This window comes from Cherax quadricarinatus, chromosome 9 (assembly GCF_038502225.1).
Source record: "Cherax quadricarinatus isolate ZL_2023a chromosome 9, ASM3850222v1, whole genome shotgun sequence".
NCBI lineage: Eukaryota > Metazoa > Arthropoda > Malacostraca > Decapoda > Parastacidae > Cherax > Cherax quadricarinatus.
The window spans coordinates 10,390,249-10,404,128 of record NC_091300.1 but is presented as its reverse complement, the minus strand read 5'-3'; the positions used below and the strand labels follow the sequence as shown (position 1 = coordinate 10,404,128).

Here is a 13,880-nt window from a genome sequence, read left to right as displayed (position 1 = left end):
TTGTACTGGAGTGTGTATAAATTCTGTAATGGATCTCTGGGCAATTTTACCCTGAAGTATGTTATACAGCTGACGGTAAAGGATCATCAGTTGCTCTAGACACCGTTTCAGATCACTGCTGCTAGATTTGTCAGGGTCCTTTTCATTGAAAAGTCTAACTTTAAGTCAGTAATGTCAAGTCAGTAAGTCAGTCAGTCAAGTCAGTCAGTCAAGTCAATCAGTCAAGTCAGTCAGTCAAGTCAGTCAGTCAAGTCAGTCAGTCAAGTCAGTCAGTCAAGTCAGTCAGTCTGTTATTCAGTCAGTCAGTCAGTCAAGTCAGTCAGTCAAGTCAGTCAAGTTAGTCAGTATGTCAGTAAATCATTCAGTCAGTCAGTCAGTTAAGTCAGTCAGAAAGTCAGTCAGTCCGTAAGTCAGTCTATTTAGGTAGTTGTGATCTATGTGTCATTCTTTTCAGAAGATGAAAAGATCACGACACAATTCACAAACACAGCTAGCTCTGAGAAGAGTCGTAAAAGACATGTATGCACAGAGGTCTTGGAGAGGGGTGGGTATTTTCCCCACCCACAAACTGAACCATGTTAAGTGTTGTATAAAATTATGCCACAATTTTTCAATAGTTTAATACCCAAAATGTGGAAAATAAATCTGTGTAATATAACTGTCTACTGTATATATATTTACATACATATACTTATTTTCTCAAATTAGTGAAATGACATTACCTGTGTTACTGAAATAATAAGAAAAGAAAGAAAGTTCTTACCTGCATATTGTGGATGAACTTTGAGAGGGCTTTATGTTTCAACAGATCATTAAATTCGAGAGTTAGAATGTTTGTAAGCCAACGCATGATTCCAGCTTCATAACGCTTTTCCTGAGTAAAAAATAACATCCTTCAATATTAAATATTAGTCTGACTAAAACACAAACACACACACAAATGCATGCACATGGGGCCAGGAGCTATGACTCAACCCCTGTGACCACAATTAAATGAGTGTACACACACACATACATGGGAATAAATGGGAAAGCACCACAATAGATCAAGGCATACCTGATGGAAGGACACAGTGAGTGATTGTACAAACGAGATTTTGGAATGGGTGAAGCTGATGTGTGGGCTTCCCCAAGGATCAGAACCAGGGCTAGTGCTATTGCTTGGAGGTACAGTGGACCCCCGGTTAACGAACTTTTTTCATTCCAGTAGTATGTTCAGGTGCCAGTACTGACCGAATTTTTTCCCATAAGGAATATTGTGAAGTAGATTAGTCCATTTCAGACCCCCAAACATACACGTACAAACGCACTTACATAAATACACTTACATAATTGGTCGCATTTGGAGGTGATCGTTAAGCAGGGGTCCACTGTATTTCTGTTCACATATTATGTGAAACTAGTGAAGAGAATACAATTAGACATGGACCAGGAAAAGCTACAAATGGATCTAGACAAGTTGTAGGTCTGGTCTACCTGGAGTATACCTGGAGAGAGTTCCAGGAGTCAACACCCCAATGGCCTGGTCTGTGACCAGGCCTCATGGTGGATCAGGGGCTGATCAACCAGGCTGTTACTGCTGGCCACGCACAATCCAACGCACAAACCACAGCCCGACTGGTCAGTACTGACTTTAGGTGCCTAAGTGGTTATTTGAGTTTAACCCCAGAAAGTGTAAAGTTATGAAGTTTGGGGAAAAACAAAGAAGGCTACAGACAAAGTACAGGCTCAGGAAGGGGAGGGGAAGAAAGCCTCCAAACCTCACTCAAGCAAAAGAACCTGGGGTGAGTATTGCACCGAGCATATCACCTGAGGAGTACATCAACTAAATAACTGATGCAGTATATGTGCATCAGGTAATCTATGACTTCCAGTTTGAAACTGACCAAAATCACCTCTATTTCACTATCTCCCAATTTATCAGGAATATCAAGCAACAGCTATAAATCAGAGATAGGTTGTTCACACTATGTACTGTGTAGGGGAAAATTTTTGTTTCACTATGTACACACACACCATACAGACCCATTCTCTCATGTCTAGGTCAAAATTTACCACTCTCAACATATGTGAGGGTGCTGTGATTAAAATATAGCCCAACATAAGCATCAATAAAACAAATCTATGTGGGAGTCAGTGAAAGGGTTAATAGGTTTCTGTTTCACACTCATAGACCTGTGTCATTGACGTGTATAGTATGCAAAGTTATGGAGAAGATTATCAGGAGGAGAGTGGTGGAGCACCTGGAACGGAACAAGAGTATAAATGCCAACCAGCACGGATTCATGGAAGGCAAATCCTGTGTCACAAACTTTCTGGAGTTTTATGATAAAATAACAGAAGACACGAGAGAGAGGGGTGGGTTGATTGCTTCTTCTTGGACTGCAAGAAGGCCTTTGACACAGTTCCTCACAAGAGATTAGTGCAGAAGCGAGAGCATCAGGCGCATATAACAGGAAGGGCACTGCAATGGATCAGAGAATACCTGACAGGGAGGCAACAACGAGTCATGGTACGTAATGATGCATCACAGTGGGCACCTGTGACGAGCGGGGTCCCACAGGGGTCGGTCCTAGGACCAGTGCTATTTTTGGTATATGTGAACGACATGATGGAAGGGTTAGACTCAGAAGTGTCCCTGTTTGCAGATGATGTGAAGTTAATGAGGAGAATTAAATCTGATGAGGACCAGGCAGGACTTCAAAGAGACCTGGACAGACTGGACACCTGGTCCAGCAAATGGCTTCTCGAATTTAATCCTGCCAAATGCAAAGTCATGAAGATAGGGGAAGGGCACAGAAGACCACAGACAGAGTATAGGCTAGGTGGCCAAAGACTGCAAACCTCACTCAAGGAGAAAGATCTTGGGGTGAGTATAACACCGAGCATGTCTCCGGAAGCACACATCAATCAGATAACTGCTGCAGCATATGGGCGCCTGGCAAACCTGAGAACAGCATTCCGATACCTTAGTAAGGAATCGTTCAAGACACTGTACACCGTGTATGTCAGGCCCATACTGGAGTATGCAGCACCTGTTTGGAACCCGCACTTGATAAAGCACGTCAAGAAACTAGAGAAAGTACAAAGGTTTGTGACAAGGTTAGTTCCAGAGCTAAGGGGAATGTCCTATGAAGAAAGATTAAGGGAAATCGGCCTGACGACACTGGAGGACAGGAGGGTCAGGGGAGACATGATAACGACATATAAAATTCTGCGTGGAATAGACAAGGTGGACAAAGACAGGATGTTACAGGGAGGGGACACAGAAACAAGAGGCCACAATTGGAAGTTGAAGACACAAATGAGTCAGAGAGATATTAGGAAGTATTTCTTCAGTCACTGAGTTGTCAGGCAGTGGAATAGCCTAGAAAATGATGTAGTGGAGGTAGGAACCATACACAATTTTAAGACGAGGTTTGATAAAGCTCATGGAGCGGGGAGAGAGAGGGCCCAGTAGCAACCGGTGAAGAGGCGGGACCAGGAGCTAAGACTCAACCCCTGCAACCACAAATAGGTGAGTACAGTAGTACCTCCTAGGTGGTTGCTATCTACCAACCTACTAATTAATGATAACTGAAATAAAATTGTAAAGTTTCATTACAACCATAACATAATCGTTCAAGACACTGTACACCGTGTATGTCAGGCCCATACTGGAGTATGCAGCACCTGTTTGGAACCCGCACTTGATAAAGCACGTCAAGAAACTAGTGTTTCCCTACTTGACCACATCTGGACCAACACCATATCCCCTTTAAAATCAGGCATAATTACAGATAATACCACAGACCACTACCCTACTTTTCTCATAACAACTCTTGGTAAATTACCCCAAGACACTACTAAAGTCACCTTCAGACTTCACAATGAGGCAGCCATTAATAACTTCACAACAGCAGTAGCAAACATTGACTGGCACACTGAGCTAGAAATCTATACAGATATTGACGAATGTATTAATAATTTTCTAAAAAAGACCCAATACCTCTATAACAAGCACTGCCCTAAAAAAACTAAACAGATGACAGCTAAGAGACTGAACAGTCCCTGGTTAACACCCAGCATTCTCAAATCCATAAATACAAAACACCAATATGAAAAACAGTACAGAATGGGTCACATAACCAGAGACCAAACAAAACTTTACTCGTCAATCCTAACCAGCCTGATAAGAAGGGCAAAAAAATTGTATTATGAGAACAGATTATCCAACTTACGAGGTGATATAAAAAAGACCTGGAAAACCCTATCAGAAATTCTAGGAACAAAAAAGATATCACGAAATAGCGAAATAAAATTAGCAAAATCAGATGAACCCCAACTCCCACCAACAGAAACAGCAAACAGACTCAATGACTTCTTCTCCACTATAGGACAAAACCTTGCCAATAAAATCCCAAGCTCAGATACCCCACCAAATGACTACCTCACTGGCAACTACCCGAACACACTGATCCTAGCTCCGACTAACCCATACGAAGTCTCCCTTATTATCAACACGCTAAAAAACAAGGCAGGAGATTTAAATACCTTACCACCCTTTATATACAAAAAAGTGTCACAAGTGCTATCACCAATCATTGCAACACTCTTTAACAAATCCATTGAATCCTCCACCTTCCCTACAGTACTCAAAATAGCAAGGGTCACCCCGATCCACAAAGGAGGAGACCAAACAGAGTTGAATAACTATAGGCCAATATCCAACTTACACCCTCTCTCAAAAATCTTCGAAAAATTAATTCATAAACGAATCTACTCCTACCTTATCTCCCAAAACATACTCAACCCCTGCCAATTTGGATTCAGGCCAAATAAAAATACTAATGATGCTATTATACACATGCTAGAACATATATACACTGCAATAGAGAAAAAAGAAGTCCCACTGGGGATCTTCATTGACTTACGTAAAGCTTTTGATACAGTTAACCATGACTTGCTCCACGTAAAATTGTCACACTATGGTATAAGAGGGCACTCCCTCAACTACCTCAAGTCATACCTCAGCAACAGAAGCCAATATGTGTATGCAAATGGGGCAAACTCTTCTGCACAACCAATTACAGTTGGTGTCCCACAGGGAAGTGTCCTTGGCCCTCTTCTCTTTCTCCTATAAATAAATGACCTACCAAATGCTTCGCAATTACTCAAACCCACACTATTTGCAGATGACACTACATACGTCTTCTCCCACCCGAGCCCAGTCACGCTAGCCAATACTGTAAATACCGAATTACAGAAAATATCTACCTGGATGAGGACTAACAAACTTACACTAAACATTGACAAAACCTACTTCATTCAGTTTGGTAACAGAGCTACAGATGTCCCTCTTAACATAATGATAAACGGATCACCTATCACAAAGCTAACAGAGGGAAAATTCTTAGGAATCCACCTTGATAATAGACTCAAATTTCATACACATATACAACAAATTTCTAAGAAAATTTCCAAGACTGTAGGCATACTATCGAAGATACGGTACTATGCTCCACAGTCAGCCCTCCTGGCCCTATATCACTCTCTTATTTACCCCTATCTCACCTATGGAATTTGTGCATGGGGCTCAACAACAAGTAACCATCTCAGACCACTAATTACCCAACAAAAGGCTGCAGTTAGAATGATAACAAATTCTCACTATAGGCAGCACACTCCACCAATATTCAATACACTAAACCTATTCACCATACAAAACATTCATACTTATTACTGCACCTATTACATACATAGAACACTTAACTCTGATATTAACTCTCCCCTCAAACATCTCCTTGCCAACCTCAACAGAACACATGACCATAACACAAGGCACAGATCACTCTTTGATGTTCCTCGTGTCCATCTCACACTATGCAAAAACTCAATGCACATAAAAGGCCCTAAAATCTGGAACTCATTACCTGTAAATATAAAAGAAACACTACCTGTTTATAAATTCAAGTCTCTTCTCAAAGATCACTTACTCACCCAAAACCAAATAAATACTGAATAACTGAACCTTATAAATTGTATATCTTAAATGTTTCTCACAATTATATCACATAAATGTTAAACCTAAAACCCAATCTAACTTTATTTTTTTTTTTTTTTTTTTTATTATCACACCGGCCGATTCCCACCAAGGCAGGGTGGCCCGAAAAAGAAAAACTTTCACCATCATTCACTCCATCACTGTCTTGCCAGAAGGGTGCTTTACACTACAGTTTTTAAACTGCAACATTAACACCCCTCCTTCAGAGTGCAGGCACTGTACTTCCCATCTCCAGGACTCAAGTCCGGCCTGCCGGTTTCCCTGAATCCCTTCATAAATGTTACTTTGCTCACACTCCAACAACACTACCTAACAGAATACTCCATTCTACTGAATGTACAACAATGCATACAACCATATGACCTGTCTTTGTAATACTCACTTGTGCTTTATAGTAATCTGTATACATTAAAGTTTTATCACTGATGTCATCATTGCTTAGTTCATCTTAAGTTAATTTTAAGCCAGCCCGTATTGCTATGCATAGTATAAGTGGCTTTGGCATGCTGCTCTTATCTGTATTTTTTGTACCTCTGTATGTGTGCTCAAATTTTTAAATAAATAAATAAATAAATAAATAAATAATGTTGCCAGCCTTGAGAAATTATGCATTTACCACTTGTAATAAATTGACAAGGGATAGATTATACCAATATTCACACAAATAGCCAATGAGCAAATGGCCACTACATCTCACAGAATAGTTGAGGCTCAAACTCAAAGCATGGCAATTTCTAAAACTTTCAGGCCAGTGTGCAAACTAGGAGTCCATTGGTCAACCAAGAGTTTTAGGATTCACTTGCCACAGATTCGTGCCCCGCCTGTTCTGTGATTTGTTTACTGTCATGTTATTACGGTTTCATGAGTTATGAGGAACCACTACAGTGGAACTTTGGTTTTCGTAATTAATTTGTTCCAGAAAGTCTGATGAAAACTGAAGCAATATTTCCCATAAGAAATGATGTAAATCCAATTACAGTGGACCCCTGGATTTCGTAGTTGTCGGATTTTGTAATATTTGAAAATAGTAATTTTTTTTTTCATCAAACTATTAGCTTGGTGATCGTCATTTGGCTCGGAAATAGTCGTTCATCCCAAAGGCGTCCGAGCGGCCCGACACACCATTTACTGTCACTATGTCATTGTTTATCAGCCAGTGAGCACGATCCCACACGTTCAAACGATACATTTCGTAATATTCCATTCGTTTTAGTGCTTGCAACTGCTAAATAAGACACAATGGGCCAAAAGAAAGCTCCTAGTGCCAGCTCTTTGGTAAAGAAGGCGAAAAACACAATAGAATTCAAGAAAGAACGCACCAGCCAGGGCACTTCCCCACACACACCAGCCAGGGCACTTCCCCACACACCTGCCAGGGTACTTCCCCACACACCAGACAGGGTACTTCCCCACACACCAGACAGGGTACCTCCCCACACACATGATTTGATTTGAGTGGGACTTGCACATGAGTGAATAGAATTATCAAAGCTTATTGCTTGGGAAGCATTGAAAATTGGGTTGGGCAAATACGATTCTGTCAGTGGGATGATTTGTGAAGGACCTGCCTAGTATGGGCCAACAGGCCTGCTGCAGTGTTCCTGCTTTATGTTTTTATGTACACCAGCTGAGGAAATTTCTTCCGAGAAGGAGAAAGAGAGAGGGAAGAAGGTTCCTTCTTTAAAGATTAAGGATATTTGTGCAAAGTGGAGTGAGGTGCAAACATTTGTGGAGGAACATCACCCTAACCCTCTCCCCTCCTCCCATCTTCCATACACCAACAAGAGTCTTCATTAAAGGTGAGTGTGATGTTATTATTGTTTTATACTTGATTTCTCATTCTTTTCTGTACGTAAATCTAGATTTAATCTATATAAAAATTATTTTTGTTAATACTTTTGAGTGTCTGGAACGAATTGGATTCACATTATTTCTCATGGGATAAATGAATTTGGAAATCGTCAGATTCGGGTTTAGTTACTCTCTCTAGAACGGATTAATTATGATAACCGGGGATCTACTGTAATCTGTTCCAGACACCCAAAAGTATTAACAAAAAATACATTTTACAGAGAATAACTATAGTTTTACATACAGAAAACAATGAGAAATAAATATAAAGGACTAATGAAATGGATAAACGAACATTTAACATCACTTTTACCTTTATTGAAGACTCGTTGGCATATGGAAGATGCCGAGGAGAGGTTATCTCTACCACCATCACTACCACCCTCTACCACAATCACTACCACCCTCTACCACCATCACAACCACTACCACCCTCTACCACCATCACAACCACTACCACCCTCTACCACCATCACTACTATCCTCTACCACCATCACTACCACCCTCTACCACCATCACTACCACCCTCTACTGCCATCACCACCACCCTCTACCACTATCACTACCACCCTCTACCACCATCACTGCCACCTTCTACCACAATCACAACCACTACCACCCTCTACCACCATCACTACCACCCTCTACCACCATCACTACCACCCTCTACCACCATCACTACCACCCTCTACCACCATCACTACCACCCTCTACCACCATCACTACCACCCTCTACCACCATCACTACCACCCTCTACCACCATCACTACCACCCTCTACCACCATCACTACCACCCTCTACCACCATCACTACCACCCTCTACCACCATCACTACCACCCTCTACCACCATCACTACTACCCTCTACTGATGAGAAACAAAGCCAGACTGACTCAGAACACATGGGAAGCCTTGTGTGGGCGGGGGCAGACATGTTTGGTACAGTGGACCACTGTCAACTCAACGAAAACTGAGGCGATGAATGAAAACTAGGGCAAAATTCTGACGAGAAGTCATCGAAAACCAAATTCAACGAAAATCATTGCAAACGAAAACCAAGGTTCCACTGTACAGTATAAATCCAGTACCAGAAGATAACTAACGCACTTACCTGGAAAAAGAATTGAAGTATTAAGTTGAGTGCCAAGCAGGTCTCACGACGGTGGAACCTATCTCCTTGCCTTAGCTTATCTACAAGTTCTTCCGGTAAGCTGGTATCTGTTATGGTTGGTTTTTCGGTCTCTGGTTCTGGCAGTTTTTGTGTTGTTATCCACCACCATGCTGAAACTATTACACTCACAGCACCCGCAGCAAATACAAAAACATTCCATAAGAGAATACCGAGCATTCTGATGACAGCTGATGAAATGTTCTAATTTCGAGTTATTAATGTTCTTTCTTGGATCCACCAATATTCATCCTCACTGAAAAAATACAACAAATTGTTCATAGTTCTGATAATAATGAATAAAATGCAATAAAGTAAAGCATGAAATAAAATTACAAGAAATAAGTGATACACACACACACACACACACACACAGGAAGGGCACTGCAATGGATCAGAGAATACCTAACAGGGAGGCAACAGCGAGTCATGGTCCGTGATGAGGTATCACAGTGGGCGCCAGTGACGAGTGGGGTCCCACAGGGGTCAGTCCTGGGACCAGTGCTATTCTTGGTATATGTGAACGACATGACGGAAGGGATAGACTCAGAAGTGTCCCTGTTTGCAGATGACGTGAAGTTAATGAGGAGAATTAAATCAGACGCGGACCAGACAGGTCTACAAAGAGACCTGGACAGGCTGGATGTATGGTCCAGAAACTGGCTCCTAGAATTTAACCCCGCCAAATGCAAAGTCATGAAGATCAGAGGAGAGCAAAGAAGACTGCAGACAGAGTATAGGCTAGGTGGCCAAAGGCTGCAAACCTCACTCAAGGAGAAAGACCTAGGAGTGAGTATAATACCGAGTACATCGCCAGAAGCACACATTAACCAGATAACTGTTGCGGCATATGGGCGCTTGGCAAACCTGAGAATAGCGTTCCAGTACCTCAGTAAGGAATCGTTCAAGACTTTATACACTGTGTACATCAGGCCCATGCTGGAGTACAAAGCACCAGTTTGGAACCCACACCTGGTCAAACACGTCAAGAAATTAGAAAAAGTGCAAAGGTTTGCAACAAGGCTAGTTCCAGAGCTAAGGGGAATGTCCTATGAAGAAAGGTTAAGGGAAATCGGTCTGACAACACTGGAGGACAGGAGGGTCAGGGGAGACATGATAACGACATACAAAATACTGCGTGGAATAGACAAGGTGGACAGAGACAGGATGTTCCAGAGATGGGACACAGAAACAAGGGGTCACAATTGGAAGCTGAAGACTCAGATGAGTCAAAGGGATGTTAGGAAGTATTTCTTCAGTCATAGAGTAGTTAGGAAGTGGAATAGTCTGGCAAGCGATGTAGTGGAGGCAGGAACTATACATAGTTTTAAGACGAGGTATGATAAAGCTCATGGAGCAGGGGGAGAGAGGGCCTAGTAGCGGTTGGTGAAGAGATGGGGCCAGGAGCTGAGTCTCAACCCCTGCAACCACAATTAGGTGAGTACAGAAGAGGTATGATATTTGAGGTCCTTTTAGGTGCACTGAGTTTTTACACAGGTTGAGTCAAACACTGGGAATATCATAAAGGTTTCTGTGTCTAGTATTATGTTTATGAGATCTACTGCAACTATCAAAAGAGTTTTAGAGAAGGATTAATAATCTTTAAAATGCATGTAGTTGCTCAATAGGCTAAGTTGAACACATGGTATGTAAAAAGGGATGCTTGTTCCTCGTGTTGTATGTATGCTAATGGCTCCAGGAATCACTGCTATCATAGCCTGTTGTCATGCCAGTGCAAAATCCAGTAACATTATATTTTGTGCTAAGTATTATTTGTACACATGTTGATAATTATGAATTACAAGTTCCTCAACAATCCATTTGCAATTCACTCCTATATATAATAAAGATAAACTTAATGTTAATGTCCCACCCAATGAAATTTTCCAACAAGATGAAGATGTCCTTAAGAAAGTTTTTTCTAGGTTTTACAAAGATAAATTTTTTTAAATGATCCTGAGGGCACTTGTATTACAGGGACACATACATTTATTTATTTATATTAAGTATTTTTAATCTAAGATAACCCAATAAAGTGGAAATCAACAACTCCCAATGGAAATAAGTCACTTTGTCTGACTTTTGGGAGTTACCCCTAGGTAATTTACACTATGTATAATAATTGTACCTTGTGTATCTGTTCATAAATAAACTTACTTGGCTACTTACGTACTTAATTTGGCTTATTTTCATTTACAACCTTCACGATTATAGGGTTATTTATCGCAAGGGAGATTTATTAACCCAGGATAACCTAACAAAAGCTGGTATAGCTTGTTGCCATTTCCACTAAATTTTTTATCATACAACATTCAGCAGCTTAGTCACAATACTTTAACTACTCAAGGCAAACTTCTTTACATGAATCACTGTTAAAGCTATTATAAAATGGGTAAAAAATAAACCATGAAATGATACCGAATGCCTTGGTTACCATGTGAACAAGAGGTGTAATAATGTATCCTTTGTTCCCAAGCTGTGACTGTTGCACACACCCAGCCTTGCAATATGCAACATTCCATGGCCGCAATTTATGAGACATTTCGCACAAAAACACCTATTTTTTTATTATTGTTAGAAAAAACATGAGTACTTGTCATTATACTGCAATGTAAAGCCAACAAACTGTCTCCATACGTGTAATATCAAGGACATTTTTGATAATATTAGTTTTTGACTGATCAAGTGGAAATCGATTCTCAGTCTCGCCCTCCCATCAATATCATCTTATCGGCGCCCCCTTAAAAACAGCGTCAGGAGAGGCTCAGTCTTACCTCATTAACCATTCACACAAACATCCATGTAGCGTCATGTCAAAGGTGTTCCACCATCCTCACAGCTGACCAGCAGACGACAGCCTCAGCTTCCTCCTCCTGCCTACAGATGGCACCTCCAACATGAACGATGTTTTATGGAAATTAATAACATTTCATACTCACTAATAGTCGTAGTAGCTATTATGATTAGTCTCTTTTTTAATAATGCTACACAAAAACTTAGTATAGTTCAATATAAGGCTTCATATTATATCATTCAATATATATATTATATTTATATAATGAGATAATCGGTTAATAAAATGTAACTTAATCTACTGAAATAGATTTTTCACATGTACTTGGAGTTAGTAAACAAATTTCTGAGAGTTCAGTGTAAACTTTGGCTTCGTCTGATAAAAACGCGATAGATTATATTTATACACCTAATCAAAGTTATAGCTTAAAAAACTTATTTCCTCACAATAAATTAGAAGGACATAAAACAAATTTTAATAGAAATAAGAGGTTACGTAACATTTTAGAATTCTGACATAAGATCATTAACAAATTCGAAGCCACTGTATTGTCATTGGAAACCACAGTTGACTATTTCCTGAGCCACAGATAGAGAATTAGATTAAGACATTTAATACAAGATAATTAAGATAAGATGGAGAGTTGGTTCTTGTGTGAATTTATCCATAATTTATTCCTAAAATAAATTAAATATTAGGTTGGTTTTGCTGAAATGTAAGAAACGTAACCTAATGAGACGCAACCTGACCCAACCTAAAATAAATGCAACTTCACTCCGCCAGCGATAGATATGGGATTAGCTCGCGTCTTTACATTTTATTCGTCTTTGTTTATGTTGGATGTGATTAGCCATATTGATCTAGGTAACCTACACATGTGTAATTATACGTCTGTGTACAATAATTGTACCCAAATAAACTTGCCTATTGACCATGAAAGGTCCCTCAATATTGTTTAATTTTGCTAATATTTTCCAAAATAACAATTTGCACAAGAAATAACAATAGATGCTGGGGTATAGACAACATGCTATTATTTTTAAAAAGAAAATAATACGTTATTTCTCAAAAGGACTGGATCTCTATATTAGATATTATTAACACACACACACACACACACACACACACACACACACACACACACATATATATATATATATATATATATATATATATATATATATATATATATATATATATATATATATATATATATATATATATATATATATATATATATACATACATACATACATACATACATACATACATACATATATATATCTTTCTTCTTTCAACAAACGGCCGTATCCCACCGAGGCAGGGTGGTCCAGAAAGAAAAACGAAAGTTCCTCTTTTTAAATTTAGTAATATATACAGGAGAAGGGGTCACTAGCCCCTTGCTCCCGGCATTTTAGTCGTCTCTTACAACACGCATGGCTTACGGAGGAAGAATTCTGTTCCACTCCCCCATGGAGATAACAGGAAATAAACAAGAACAAGAACTAGTAAGAAAATAGAAGAAAACCCAGAGGGGTATATATATAATATATATATATATATATATATATATATATATATATATATATATATATATATATATATATATATATATATATATATATGCAATAAGATCACAGTGAGTAGTCACGAAAGCGCTTGGAATTTCTCTATTCTTTCAGAGTGGTTGTTTTGCATATATATATATATATATATATATATATATATATATATATATATATATATATATATATATATATATATATATATATATATATATATATATATATGCTTGTACATGTATGTGTAGTGTGACCTAAGTATAAGAAGAAGTAGCAAGACATACCTGAAATCTTGCATGTTTATGACACAAAAGACACCAGCAATACTACCATCATGTAAAACAATTATAGGTTTCCGTTTTACACTTACTTGGCAGGACGGTAGTACCTCCCTGGGTGGTTGCTGTCTACCAACCTACTACCTACAAACATATATATATATATATATATATATATATATA

At 39.3% G+C, this 13,880-nt stretch overlaps 2 protein-coding genes across 6 annotated transcripts in view; one reads left to right on the top strand and one right to left on the bottom strand.

Moving 5' to 3' along the window:
• Nucleotides 1-1,371, top strand: part of Ppt2 (palmitoyl-protein thioesterase 2) — a 529,716-nt gene extending 528,345 nt beyond the window's left edge. Inside the window, exon 8 of the mRNA XM_070083217.1 lies at nucleotides 1,168-1,371. The gene's annotated coding sequence lies outside the window, so the exon portion shown is untranslated. The remainder of the gene's footprint in view (nucleotides 1-1,167) is intronic.
• The window catches only part of Pdzd8 (PDZ domain containing 8), a 138,441-nt gene extending 126,494 nt beyond the window's left edge, over nucleotides 1-11,947 (bottom strand). For all 5 annotated transcript variants that reach the window (XM_053773036.2, XM_053773037.2, XM_053773039.2 and 2 more), the window contains exons 1-3: nucleotides 11,838-11,947; nucleotides 9,007-9,319; nucleotides 764-874 (exon numbers count right to left, since the gene is read on the bottom strand). In XM_053773036.2, the coding sequence (XP_053629011.1) occupies nucleotides 764-874; nucleotides 9,007-9,243 (348 nt within the window). In that variant the 5' untranslated portion in view covers nucleotides 9,244-9,319; nucleotides 11,838-11,947. The remainder of the gene's footprint in view (nucleotides 1-763; nucleotides 875-9,006; nucleotides 9,320-11,837) is intronic.
• Between the last annotated feature and the right edge of the window lie 1,933 nt (nucleotides 11,948-13,880).